This window comes from Parasteatoda tepidariorum, chromosome 5 (genome assembly GCF_043381705.1).
Source record: "Parasteatoda tepidariorum isolate YZ-2023 chromosome 5, CAS_Ptep_4.0, whole genome shotgun sequence".
NCBI classification, from domain to species: Eukaryota; Metazoa; Arthropoda; class Arachnida; order Araneae; family Theridiidae; genus Parasteatoda; species Parasteatoda tepidariorum.
Window position 1 is genome coordinate 83,834,350 of NC_092208.1, and position 15,448 is coordinate 83,849,797.

General features: G+C 31.2%; 1 protein-coding gene across 1 annotated transcript in view; it reads left to right on the top strand.

Moving 5' to 3' along the window:
- The window catches only part of LOC107457049 (smoothelin-like), a 92,301-nt gene that overhangs the window by 56,141 nt on the left and 20,712 nt on the right, over window positions 1-15,448 (top strand). Inside the window, exons 5-8 of the mRNA XM_071181089.1 lie at window positions 6,858-6,949; window positions 8,271-8,346; window positions 11,299-11,478; window positions 13,824-14,006. Coding sequence (XP_071037190.1) covers window positions 6,858-6,949; window positions 8,271-8,346; window positions 11,299-11,478; window positions 13,824-14,006 — 531 coding nt within the window. The remainder of the gene's footprint in view (window positions 1-6,857; window positions 6,950-8,270; window positions 8,347-11,298; window positions 11,479-13,823; window positions 14,007-15,448) is intronic.

Sequence of the window (15,448 nt, forward strand, 5' to 3'; positions counted from 1 at the left end):
AACTAAGATAATTGTTTTTTGCTTATCTTTCATAGGTTAGAAAAAGAAAGTATGCAAGTATTGTCTAATAGCAGACCCATAGAAGCACAAAAAATACTACACGGCAGCAAGCAATGCAGATCATGACATCTGATGACATACCTGCCAACTTTCACTCTTTCCGAGAATGGATTTTGAGAGTGGTTGTAAAACAATAAACAATCTGACTCATAAATATATTTATATTTTGATCCCGTTGAAATTCGCTTGCGCAAAGATTATTATGCTTTCATATATTTATTGTAATTATTTTTATACAGTGGTGGTCAAACTCATTTATAATTATCATTATAATTCCAAAAGTTAATTGGAATAACCCGAGTATTGCTACCACTTTAAAAATGAAAATAAAATCTTCAGGAAAATCCGGAAAAGTTGGCAGGTATGTGACGATCATTTTTCATGTCATTTTATTTTTATAAAGCCAGACAAACAGAAAAGTTCGCAAGTGTTGTTTAATAGCGCAAGCATAGAAGCACAAAACACAGGCATGCCTGCCATCTTTTAATCCTTTCCATTATCATATTTCCCAGTGGTATTAAAATGGAATTTAAACTTCAATTTTAAGCAAACAAATACGTGGTATTTGAGAAAACTTAAGTTAACAACCATGATAGTAACGCAAATTAATATATGTGCTTAATTTTTGTAAGAATAGTGGTGAGCAATATCATTTAAAAATTAAGATTATAAAAGAAAAAATAGTGTATAATTACTACCTCTTTAAATATGAAAATAAAATCTTCCGGATAATTCGGAAGAGTTGGCAGGTATGCACAGGAGTGAAAGCGAGACGGAAACGAGAAAAGGCTGGTAGTAAAACCTTTCCAGTTATAGCTAGTTTTGGGGAGGACTTTACTTATTATTTTTTTTAATTTTTCGACAATATCTACTTTATCTTGGATAAGAAGCAGTATTATATATATGCCAGAATTATAAAAGAAATCTTGATAGTTACAGATATTTCATTTTTTTCGAAAAAAATGCTGGAATGAAATGTTTTACGTACCAGGTTTTTCTCTTTTCCGTCTTGCTATATAAGGGCTTTCACCCATGACAAAACATTCAACACGGCAGCAGGCAATGCAGATTATGACATTATCTACAGATCATTTGTCCTGTCATTTTTATAAAGCCAAACAAACGGAAACAGAGATGCTAACTGCTCCGGACACGCCAAAATAATTAAAAAAACGGCAAATAACTACAAAATAAATCTTACAATTATTTCGCTATTTTTGCTTGCTTTTAAATGGTATAGCATGACATAAATATTAAAAAGCGGTGAATTTTATAAGCCTACGAATTATTTAGAAATAGTGGTGGATAAAAATCTACTAAATTGAATGCATTAAACCAAGAATCACAATTGATAAACTACCAATTTAAAATATATATTTGCTGTCCGGAGCAAGTTGGCATCTCTGCGGAAAGCTTGCAAGTGCTGTTTAATACCGTAAGCCTAGAAGCACGAATCAACTAGCGATGTAGCAAGAAATGCAGATTATGGCATGATCTGCAGATCATTTTTATTTTTATAAAGCTATACAAACAAATAGAGAAAAAAATTGTCAAGACTAATTTTTAAAACATCTCCAAACTTGTTTCTAATAAAAATAATTGCATACCTGTCAACTATTACGCTTTTCAAAGAGGCGTTTTCCTAGTGGTAGGGTAAAGCCAATAAAGCTGAGATAGTATTGAGGTGTTTCTTAAAAACTAGCCAACAATTAAAAAAACTATAAGAGAGCTAGCAAGACAATCATATATCTTAATATGTTTAAAAATCTAGTGATGGTGTTGCATTTTTCCATTGTTGTGCGCGTATTTTTATTGGCCGGAAAATCACGCTCTGGTACCCAGTTTTCCCTCATTCGTTTCCTTCTTGTTTTGGTTGTTATCAGCATAAAATTAATAAAATTTATAAAGGTATTATTTTTCCATAAATATTTTGTATCTCTAATTTTAAGTTATTTTCATGTACTGTTTTTACTACGCTTTTAATTCAAGAGTTTAAAACTAAGATAATTGTTTTTATTATTATTATTATATAATTATGCGCTACATTTTAAAAGAAAGTTATTTAGAAAGGTGGTCTATTCTCATTTTCCGTCTTATAATTATTATTTTCGCGAAAATAACGTTAATATGCAGTTATAAATTACAGTTAAAGAGATCTGTTTAATGATTTAGTACTTAACGATCAGCTTCATGCGCAATAGATAAAATAGTTTTTAATATATCCACCCGTTTGTTAAGCGAAAATATTAAATAACAGTTGTGAACTCATTAAATTTGCTTGAACAATGTAATGTTATAACAATATAAGTGTTAGTACTTTAAAAAATGATTACTTAAAAATTACTTCTGATCACCAATAGATCTAAATATTTATTATACAAATAGATAATAATATTTGGACTTGGGAAGTGGAGGCACATAAGTAAGCAATCAGAATTCCTTTTAGTACATATACGTTACGAGAAGTATTTTAAATCTCGTAGAAAAACTGTTTTCTGCCAAGAAACAACAGTTATTGCTAAGCAATCATTAGGGTTGGCGAGCGGCAGCGAACAGGGAGTTTAGCCTAGTATATTTAAATTATTCAAATGTAATGATAGTCAAAATCATTTTTAAACCGTATGATGCCACCACATTAACACGTTCACACCGTGTTAATGTGGTGGCAAGTGAAGATACTGGTACGGGAAAAGAGAAAATACTGGTAGAAGAACTATTTCAATATTAGATAATATTCGGGAGGAGTTAATCTATTCTCAACAATAACAATTCACTGTAAGGAAATTTTTCACGGCGAAGAAGCAATTCAATATAAAAATTGCATCCGTTAAAAACAATTGGTAGTTATGGATTTCTATTATCCCCAGAAAAAAACTAAAAAATGAAATTTATTGTTACCAGTTTTCACTCCGGTGCGCTGTCAAGATGAGACAATCTAGCGTGACCCACCGGTGGGTCACTTCGGCTTGAACGTGTTAAAAAATGATTACTTAGAAAAATTACTTCTGTTCACCAATAGATCTAGATATTTATTATACAAATAGGTAATAGTATTTGGACTTGGGAAGTGGAGGTACATAAGTAAGCAATCAGAATCCCTTTTAGTACATATATGCATACCCTCCAACTGCTACGGAATTTCCGTAGTTTCAGAAATCTTCTATACAGACGGTAGCAAAATTAATGTCTTAATCATACCTGCCATCTCTTCCGGATTTTCCGGAAGATTTTATTTTCATATTTAAAGTGGTAGTAAATATATACTATTTTTTCTTTTATAAACTTAATTTTTAAATGATTTTGATCACCACTATTCTTACGAAAATTAAGCACATATATTAATATGCGGTACTATCATGGTTGTCAACTTAAGTTTTTTCAGATGCAACGTATTTGTTTGCTTAAAATTGAAGTTTTAATTCCATTTTAATACCACTGGAAAAAATGATAATGGAAGGGATTAAAAGTTGGCAGGTATGTCTTAATATTTAAAAAAGAATAATTTTAGTGTAACTTGTCCACTATTACTTATAAAAGTGCAGGCCATAGGGCTAGATTCTTAAGTTCTGATAAAAGTTTTATGAGAGATCCATTTGCTTTAAAAATTTCGACTTCGGTTCGCTACCACTAGAAAGAATTATTTTCAAAATCCTCATAAGTTGGAGGGTATGCATATATGTTACGAGAATTATTTTAAATCTAGTGGAAAAACTGTTTTCTGCCAAGAAACAACAATTATTGCTAAGCAATCATCGGGGTTGGCGAGCGGCAGCGAACAGGGAGCTTAGCTTCCTAGTATATTTAAATTATTCAAATGTAATGGTAGTCAAAATCATTTTTAAACCGTATTTATTTAATCAAGAATAAAATTTGATTCTATGCATTTTGCCACCACATTAATCTCCTGGCGGCTTAGAAAATGGGTAAAATTGGGAGAATGTTTTACTACGATATTTCCTTACATAATAAAATGGAAAAACCGTTTTTGTTATGCGGAGAAGACTGCAGATTGAAAGACGACTTTTTACGAGCAGAACCGTCAGTAGGTTTTAAATATAGAAATAAAATCCTTCGGGAAAACCGGAAGAGTTGGCAAATATGTACATGGGGCTAGATTGAGAGAACACTGCAGCTGTTTTTTTTTTTTTCGTACTAGATTACAGACTTATGTAAAGGAAGGTTATTTCAATTTTTAAGTATTATAGAATAAAATTAAATTTAAACAAAAAAAACGCTTCTGTGCCTAATATTTTTAAGGATCTCATTTTAACAAAATTCGCAACAATGACAGTTAAGCATGTACTTAGAATAATAATCCGTGTTCGGCTGAGTTTATAATGCAAAAACGAAGATATTGCTGTAAATTCTGTTACCAGGAGCGTATTTATTTTTTCTATTATTATGACGACCGTTAGCGGTTTGAACTGAACTGAACTTGTTTTATGAGCTGGGCACCTGGCAGCGGGCCCTATGCCATCCATCGTGTATTATTTATCGTGGTATAAGTTCTTTGATATCATCAGACAATGTGGTAGCTGTGAAGGGGTTAGTGGATTTGTTTCCACTTCGTTATAAATGAAATTTTCTTGTTGTTACAGAGTAATTGCATGTAAAGCTTCATTTTAATGAAGAATCACAGGCTCCACGTACAACTTAACCTACCTCAAGCATTCGCGGAACTTCCAAATACTAGGATTTTTCAAAATACCTTGTAAAGTTCTACCCAATTAACTACTAAACCTCTTTAATTTCTGGTAATTTTTCCAACATTTAAAAAGCCTCGCCACCAGACAGCAGGAACAAAATGGCGTTTTAAGTGATTTTTTGAATAATTTACATACAATGGTGACTGAAAATACTTTAAATCAAATTTAAAATATACAGATGATTCTACATTCAATACAAAAGTAGTTACCTCTAGAAGAATGTTTCCCAAAAAGCATAAAAATGCTGTAACGCAGCATTCACACAATTTCAACTAAATTATGTAACCATACATTAATTTATGCACGCAACTATACATAATAAAGTCTGAAAATACTGAAAAAAATTTATAATTAGCAATATGAATGCTAACGTAAATAAAACCTGATTATTTTGCTTCTGTTAATTTTTTTTATAAAAGTGAGTTATAAATTGGAACTATTTTTGAAGAACAGAAGATGAATTAATTTATGTGTTTTAGTAATGCATCTTCTTAAGCATTGTAAAGCAAATATGCATTTAAGACTAAAGAAAATTTTAAATTTCGTGCTTTGCAAGCTGATGATGAAAAAACGCGAAGTGTATATAGCATCTGTAATTTTGCTTTATGACGATCGACAATTACAGAGGTTAGATAAGAACTTCATTAAAAGTGTATTAGTTTAATTAACGTAAATACCTTACTAAATGAAACTCAGTTAAAATCATTTCTTACTGCAAAACTGAATTACTCAGAATACTCAATTTTAGACTCAATTTTAATTGTTAAAAAAGTAAAACAAATAATAATGATCTAGTAAAATGTAGGATTACTCACATATTTACTAATTCTGATTACTAAAATATTTGGTAGCTAATGCAATAATAAATTTAAGTTTGATTCTTAAAAATAAAAATTCATGTGTAAAACAATACACATTATTTAAAAACATGTAAGAAATGTTCCAACGAATTCGTGTTTCATTGTTTGCAAGTAGAATTGATTTTGATTATTAGGCTATATAAAAATCAAAGATGTAGATAAATTTCCTGATAATCATGTAATGTTTCCAAACATTGATGATATTTTTGTTTTTAATATTCGTTTGTATTTCTCTACATTTTCAAATATATTTAAGGGGTGATAAATGTCAAGATTGTCACTGAGGGGTGTTTTTTTTTTTTTCATTTTGTGCTAAAAGTCCATCTTCTTTTCAAATTTATTAAAACAATCATTTTTACTAAATACAAAGTTTAAAGTACCTGATTAAAAACTTCATTCGCTTCAAAAATATGGAAGCAGAAAATAACAGTCGACATGTTTCAAGAGCTTCGAAAATAGGTGCCCATTTTCAAGACTTGTCAGAAGTGAATGAAAGGAAAAAGTGATTTGAAATAAATAAAAAAAAATTAAAAAAAAAAAAAACGTAAAGTTGCCAACGAAAAATGAGAAAATAAAGGTGAAAAACAAGACTAGAAAATCCACAGTAGCCAAAAGAGAAAAAATGGAGCAAAAAATTCCACAGTGGCCGAGAGGGGCAAATCAGGGCAAAATGCATTTCCATGCGCTATGGAGAGGTGGAGAGAAACTATTTCGTTTACAAGGGAATCAGAGTTTATATGATTAAAACAAAATTCCAGGGCATCAAGATGAGCTAATGTGACTGAGATTGAAATAATTTTGACATTGCCGAAATTGAATTTATGTCCAAGATTCCAATAACATGTAGCGCTAAAAAATTTTTCTGCATCTTTTTTTCTCTCTCGGCTGCTGCGGTTATTTTTTCCTAATTTTGTTTCTCACCTTTATTTTACCATTTCTCGTTAGCAACTTTGCATTTTTTTAAAATTACAAACCACTTTTGTTTCATCACATTCACGTCTGACAAGTTTTGAGAAATGTGTGCGTCTTTTCAGAAAGGCTTGAAACATATCAACAGTTATTTCCTATTTCATATTTTTGAAGAGAATGAAGTTTTAATCAGGCAATATCTTATCGCTTTAGTTACTTTTGATTATTTATTTCAAAGTTTAAGTTTGTGAATAATGGACGAAAATATGTAAATCAGTCATCCTTTTTGATAATAATTAAAAAAAATTTTTGTTTGTTTCAGGTGAAACATACCAATTAGGGAACGAAATGGCTGAAGTGGTGAACGGCGTTGCTCTTATGTCATTAACGTCAGAGGAATCACTCTACAAATTGGTGAGTTCATACGTATTGAATTGGCTAGAGTGAGCTTTGGTTAGAGTAGAGTTAAGGTTAAAACATCCCATTTTGAAATTTTTTTCCCAAAACAGTCACACACTGACATATTAAGTCTCAAAGGTATTAAAAAGTAAAGATGAAACTGATTACTCTCAAATCAAGAATTTTTACTTTTGATGAAGAAAAAAAAATTGTTAACATATGGCTTTTTACTATAGAAAAGTGGTTAATAATTTTAAAAAAAACTGAGTTAAATTAGTAAACATTTAAGATTAATTAAAAAATTAGTAAGTCGTTCCTTTCCTTTCATATTTCATGAATTAAATACAGATGTATGTTGTTGTCGTTGAGTTACGTCACAATAGAGCTGCATAATTGGCTATTGGTGACGGTCAGGGAAACATCCCTGATAATTTTTTGAAGACTTGCCATCACGATTTTGATCCTCTTCAAATGGGATGGTGATGACCTGCTCATGAAGTTGAGCACTTCACGGTAGAACAGTATTACGAGAACCGACACCGCGGACCCTCGGTTCCTTCGCTGGCAGATCAAAGTGATCACCCAGCCGATCACTTCTGCGTACTACTGGAAAACGTATCTTATCAATCAGTCTACTGCGGAAAAAATAAAGAGTTATAATTTCTGTGACTATGAGTCATCAATATTTTAAGTCACATGTTGACCAATTTTGAATTGAAACTGAAAAACTTTGCAGTTTTTCATCAGATTGTATTTTATTTCAAGCAAAAAAATTTTTGGTTAACTTTAAAAAGCTCACACATATCACAATGCTATATAAATCATTTAATCACATTGACCAAACTTCATTGGTTATTATTAATGTTGTATTACTTTAACAGTAACACACACAGTATATTACCCAGTATAATCGATTCTGGGCTTGATTTCAAAGCTTAGATGTTTTTAAGAGCTGGAAACCTTAAATAAATGTTTTTTTTTTTCACAATAAATCATTCGCAAAATGTGGAAAAGTAGTGATTAAAATATGTAATTTTTTAACTTTCTTACATTTAGAGAATTTATTGAAGTCAATTTATCTAGGTTTTGTGTTCCATGAAAATTTAAAAGTTGTAACTAAATGACATTTGCTTCTCATCAATTTCTTGCGAATGAAATCCGCAACATAGCTTTAATAAAAAAGAATACAATACCTAGGTTTGATATTCTTTTGATTTGATTTATTTAATATTTCATGATAGTTGAAATAAATAATTATCCAATTTACTAAAGTAAGACTATATTTTCCTTTTTGTGGCTTGTCATTATCTGAATTATGCCTCCATTTTTATTGCAGCTTGATGACACGGAAGATTATGATGAAAGGAAAAAAGTTAGGAATCGCCTCAGACAAGTTCAGGCAGAGCTCAGAGGTAATTAAACTCGAAAATAAAGATTCCTGTTTGTTTAATTGTACTCTTACATCTAAATGATTTCCTGCACTTTGGATATTTTCATTGCAAGCTTGCAAACTCTTCCGCCTTTTTTTTTTATAATACTTTATTTTTATATCTTATGTGGTAGCAAAATCTTTGCTGTCCTATAACTAATAAATTTATTATAATCATAACCTTCATATTTAAGTAGTTTAAACATGCAAATAAACCAGCTAGTTGTGTTATTGTATTTTAGGAGATGATGAAAAGGGAATTTAATTGTATACTATATGACTTCAATAATTATTTCTCTATCATACTTAACCATACTCATGTGTGGTGGTTATCTTAGCATCAGTCCCGCGAGGAGCTCGAACTAATTCATCTGAGTGGGAATAAATAATAAATCGCCGAAGCACAACTGAATGTTGGGGTTCAGTAACATTTACTGACAGAAAATTAAAATGAAGTAGCGAGATTAAACAAACAAATTTAAGAGAGAGAAGAGGTTTTTGTGGAAGACTGACTCGCCTCCCCTCCCCTGGAGGTATTACCCCCGAGCTTCTCAGATGCACAGTAGCCACATAGCCTCAGAGAAATCGGAAAAATGCATGATAATAAATGCGCAAAAATATATACAAGTATTTACAACTATTTACAAAATTTACGAGACAGTACCCCATCGGATAGGAAAAATGTGGTTGCCGGGCTACATTTTATAATGTGCTCAAAATCAAAGTTTTTAAAGTAGTTGCTCGTATCACAAGCAGGGTTCGTGATTTTTTTGATTTTTTTAAAAAAAATCAAAAGAATCAGATTTTTTTGATTTAAATCGGATTTTTTTGATTTAAATCAGATTTTTTTGATTTTTATTCAAATACACTGTAAGAANTTAAATCAACGAACCCTGAACAAGAGAGTACATCTCTGAAGAAATTTGCACATAGTTCAGCTATGTGTTCATCTATTTTGTTGATTTTTAAATCCTTACTTTGAACTTTCATTCTCATGGATCTGGGGGCTCCAGTGATGTATCTGAGAAATTTATTTTGAGTACTCTCCAATTTCTTCTTTTGAGTAGCACACTACCATACTTATTTCACAATACGCTTTTTATAAAATATTGTATGGAATGGTAGCCTAAGCTTTTAGAATTTTTCCATTTCAAAAGCCTCACTGAGCAAGAGCTGGAGCAATGTGGCGTTGCATATGAACTTTTAAATCATTTTCATGTAGTGGTGTGGAAAGTACGTTTAAAGGAAAAAAATATTAAAACATCAACGTAGCTACCACCAGCACTGGAAGCATATATATATATAAAAGAAGAAAAGGTGCAAAAACTGTTACGAAAAACACTCCCATACCTGCCAACTTTTAATCCTTGCGAGGATGATTTTCTCCAGTGGTTGTAAAATGGAAGTTAAATTACAATTTCAGGCAGAAAAATACGCTGTTTTTCGATAAGGCTTATGTGTACTACCTCTAAAACAGAGATTCCAACTTGCTCGGGACAACAAATATATATTTTCAAGAGGAGTTTATCAATTACGACTCTTGGTTTAATAAATTCAATTTAGTAGATTTTTTCCCCACTATTTCAAAATAATTCTTAAGCATATATAATTCACCACTTTATAGTACGTTTGTCTAGGTATACCTTTTAGAAAGGTATACCCAGGTATACCTTTTAAAGCAAAAACAGTCAAATATTTGCAAAATTTACTTTGTATTTATTTACCATTTTTTTAAAATTATTTTGGCGTGTCCGGTGCAGTTGGCATCTCTGCTAAAATATTAATATATATGCTTATTTTTTTAAAAATTGTGGTGGCCAAAAAGATTATAAATAAAGTTTATAAATGCAGGGAATGTATAGAAAGCAGCATAAACTTTACCACCACTTTAAAAAAATAGAAATAAAATTTTACGCTAAATGCGTAAAAGTTGACAGGTATGCATTTCATTCTAGCATTTTTTTCGAGAAAAATTACATTTCTGTAACACTACCGAGATTTTTTTTTTTACAATTATAGCAAAGATATAAAACTGATTTTTTTCTTAAGAAAAAGTAGATATTGTTGAATAGTTTGAAGAAGAGAATAGATTTACTCCTCCCGAAAACTAGTTAAAACTGGAATGGTTTTACTACTAATATTTTTTTCCGTCTAGCTTTCATCCATGGCTATCACTAGAATAATTTTTTACGAAAAGCGTTGAAAGCTGGCTGCCCTGAACTGCCATTAGGAAAAAACTTGTGAAGTACGTGAAAGTTGCCTGTTATGCGTTTGTAAGGCCTTCACATTTTAATCCTTCTCTTTGAAGAGAGCAAACTATCCAATTCTACCACTATTCATTAACAATTATGAAGTTTTTGTGATCTTTTCCACTCAAATGTACAAGGCTGTTAACTACTCTGCTTTTCGCAAACTATTTTATAGTGTGGTATATGCATACAAAATAAAGCTCTCAGAATTTTTCAGTTCAGTTTGCAATATTTAGAATAGACTACCGTGCCTGTCAACGTTTCTGCTTTCTGAGAATAGATTTTCAAAGTGGTAGTAAAACAATTACCGAAGAACAATCTTAATATATGTATAATCAATAATATGTTTATAATTTAATCAAGTTGAAATTCACTTTCCAAACATTTTGATTGGTACTAAATATTTCCTTTTTCCAAAACTGAGTAATGCTTAAAGTGTGTTTAAAACTGCTTTAAGACGTTTCAACGATTTGCTTTGCAAACTTTCCCCAAAACTTTTTACTTTTTCCCAAAAAACTGTTTATAATGTTTCTGAACATTTACATAAAACTTCTCATAACTAGCTGCAAATGCGTGAAGTGACTTACTGCTAATATGCAATTATTTTTTTTACAGTCAGCTTTGTGTTATGACGTTAGACAGCTAAGAAATATGGCAGCATTGAGTGATGTTCTTTTGTTTTGCAGCTCAAAGAGAAGAGGCGATGAAGAAGCGAGAACAGGAGAGAGAAGACATGATCTTACAGAGGAAAAGGGATGCGGAAGAATCAAAAAGGAGGATGCTAGCTATGTACGATCAAATGGCGAAATCAGCCCCAGCTGGCGGACAAAAGGTCATGGACATCAACATCTACAAAAATGCAGAACGTAAGTAACCTTGACCATGAACAACTCTGCCATGAAGTAATTGGCTTAAAGGGGAAGAACAATATTTAAAATATACATAATGCAGTAGAAAAATAAAAATGTGCTGATTCAATTTCCCCCGGTTTTAATGTTTCTGGTTCAAGCGAACAGAAAATAGGCAATTATTAATTGAAATCAGTTGTTGATCCTGTTATTTTAACTGATGGGCATTAGAGACAACTTTACTGTCTCTAACTGTAAAATAATTACTGAAATAATGATTATTAAAATAGGTGATTATTAATTGAAATCAGATGTTGATCCTGTAATTAACTGATGGGTATTAGACACCATTTACTGTAAGCGGAAAAATTCTTAAGTGTAAACTAATTATTAAAGCAATAATTACTAAATTGGTGATTATTAATTGAAATCAGATGTTGATCATGTTATTAACTAATGAGCATTAGAGACCACTCACTGTAAAGGGAAAAATTCTTAAGTGTAAAATAATTATTAAAATAGGTGAATACTAATTAAAATCAGATGTTGATCCTGCTTTTAACTGATGGTCATTAGAGATCACTTATTGTAAGCGGAAAAAAATCTGGTTTGAATAATAAATTCTGGAAAGCGGAAAAGCAGGGTTGAATATGTATGCACATGCCATGCTTTTGTACCATAGATGCTATGTCTTTAAAGTAGAACTTTACCATTGAGTAATAGGTTAAATTCTTCAAATTTTTTTTTATAAAAGAATCTTTAGCATTAATGTAAAATGAGGCATGTTCATTCACGGACATTAGCTTCCATGAGACTTAACACATTGCATTTGGGATATTTTTTAAAAAATATGCATTACAGATGATATACATTAAAATTTTATAAAAGTGATAAGCAAGATTTCATAAAAGTTGAGCCAATTTTTCACTATAGCTACAACATCAATTTAAAAAATACTTATGGCGAACGATTATAGTACTGATTACAGGAATAATTTATGTTAATGGTAATCACGAATGGATAATTTCTTTGAAAAAGAGAGTGAAAGCGAAGTAGTTTTGCTACCACTTTTAAACTATTATATGGATTGCAGAAATTTGATAGTTCAAACGTATTTTTACATGATCCCCTTGCAATGTGTGAATATATCAACACTTCATAAAAAAAAGTTTTGGCCACTTATCATTGTTTTACAATAAGCACACATAAAAGTGAAAATTTCTTTTATCATCGATCGCAAATTTAATTATTACATACAGGCCAACTTACCTTGCTTAAGCAAAGTTTGATTGAAAGTTTTAGACTGCGATCATATGTAGACTGGGAAAAGTGACATAGTTTAGTGCCATGCTATTAAAAAATATTGGTCTTGCGCATAATGTAGATGCTTAGAAGCAAATAATTAAATTTTTAATGTTTCGTAATATTTCTTGGATAAGTGTTGACAGACTAGAAGCACAGTACAAGAAAGTATTGGAGAAGATATACTTTCGAGTGGAAGCACGTTTACTACTCTAATTCTCGTTTTAGAAATAGTAAAAAACTGATTTTTATTGTTTTAGAAGTTTATAGAGAATTCATGCAGGTGGTCCACGAAACAGTAATAGTTGAGAGCTCATCCAACTGTAATTATTGGTGGGTCCAAGGAAAGGTAATTAATTATGAGTCTAACAAATAGTAATTGTTTGTGTGTCTACAAAAAAGCAATTTTTCGTGGGCCCATCAAATTGCAATTTTTTGTGGATCCAACAAACAGTAATTAATTGTGTATTGACCAAATAGTAATTGCTTGTGGGTCTACCAAACAGAGTATTTTTTTTGGTCTAACAAACAGTAATTAAACGTGGGTCTACCAACTAGCAATTAATTATTGATCCAGCAAATAGTAATTGTTTGTGGGTCCACCTAACAGTAATTTTTTTGGGTCTAACAAACAGTAATCAAATGTGGATCTACCGACTAGCAATTAATTATCGATCCAGTAAATAGTAATTGTTTGTGAGTCCACCTAACAGTAATTTTTCTGGGTCTACCAAACAGTAATCAAATGTGGATCTATCGACTAGCAATTAATTATCGATCCAGTAAATAGTAATTGCTTGTGAGTCCATCTAACAGTAATTTTTCTGTGTCTAACAAACAGTAATCAAAGGTGGATCTACCAACTAGTAATTAATTATCGACCCAGTAAATAGTAATTGGTTGTGAGTCCAATATACAGTAATTAATTGTGAGTTCACCAAACAGTAATTGTTTTTGTGTCAAACACAAAACTTTATCAACTGAAACATTGAATTCTTTCAATTTGTGTGTAAGTGCTTTCTTAAAATTAGTGTCATTCATAAAGCAATCGCCTTTTATAGCATCTTCCACACCTGTTCAAATGCCTGCCAAGAGAGATCTAGTGGAAGAAGCTATCCAGCAAAGACAGAAAGAAGCAATTGAAAGGAGACAAAAGCTACTCGCAGCTTATGATGCAGCAGCTAAATCAGGAGTCCCTGGACCTAAATCACCAGATTTTAATGCTATCAATGAATCTACCTCAGGTACTACATGGGTTCATACAATTGCAAGATCGGGCTTTAAATATTAATGTTTTAGAAACTATTAAACATAACACAATAAGTGATATACGAAATTAAAGAAGAATATATCGATTTATATTTCAGTTACAAGTGTTCGATGCGTGACCCTATTTTTAACATGGCAAACAATTATTCTGTTATAAGGTTTGTTCCAAAAATTGGCCCCATTGTAGCACAAAAGTGTTCTGATATTTTTGCTATGTTTTTAGCATGGATGGTTTATAAAGTGTAAGAGTCAATCGCTCTTTTTAAGTACCAGCGATCGTAGCGTCTTATTAAATCAATAAAAAGTGCTTAAATAATTATGACAGTGTTTGTCAATTTTGCCTGAAACAAGATTTTTTAGCTGCCAGGACATATTAAGAAGTTCTAAATCTGCTCAACCTGAAGAACGTGCTATTCTAAAATTAAAGTGAAATCTAAAATCAAAAATTCTTTCGAATGTAAATATATTAGGTGTACCGGAAAATTCTAATTTGGGAAGGAACGCGCAATAGTCATAGTAGTGCCCTAAAACAGGGCACATAGGAAGCGAAGCGGTTTGTTTTAAAGTCTGTGAGGTCAGTTGTCTATGTGGAAACGAAAATACGCGTCAAATAAGCAAAAAAAAAGTGGTGCGGCATTTCACACAGTGGCAGTTGCGATTGATTGATTAATGATTTATTGGCAGTTGCGATTGATTGATTGATTAATGATTTAGTGGCAGTTGTGATTGATTGATTAACTCTTTCATAGCGAAGAACAAGATGAATTTTCTTCCAGGAATATTCGCTGCGTGCTGCACTAAGTTTTTCAATAGTATAACAGCATTTCCAACGACTTAGTTACCTACATTTAGTATAGATTAATATTTTCATTTTGCTGTTTTTATCCCTGTAAACATAAAGTGAGAATTTTCATTGATTACAATTGATTAGTATTTTTTTAAATTTTTCGTTTTGTTTCAATTTTAGCACAGAAAGAGAGACAAAGCCGCACTTTTGCCGAGATGAAAGTGCTAAAGTAATTTAAAAAATAAATAAGAATAAGTTAAGATTCTATCACTTTTTTAATTTTCAGTCCACGTGCTCTAAAACGATAGTAATTTTAAGAGTGCTCAGTATTTAGTTATTCTGAAGCTATACATTTTTTCTTTTAACTTAGTAGTTCTGTTTATGAAGCTTTTAAATTTATATTTACTTAATATTTAGAAATAAGTCAAGATCATGACATGATAAGTCAAGATCATGTCAGTCAAGATAATGCAGGTGCGCGAATGTGTACCTTGGTGTCGTATGGCGGAATTTATGATAGCATAGAAGGCAAAAAAAAATCTCCGGTATTATGAAATCTATAAACTATTTAGAGAGATTATGAGCGATTATATCAATTTAGTTGTATTTATATGCGTATTTTAATAAATT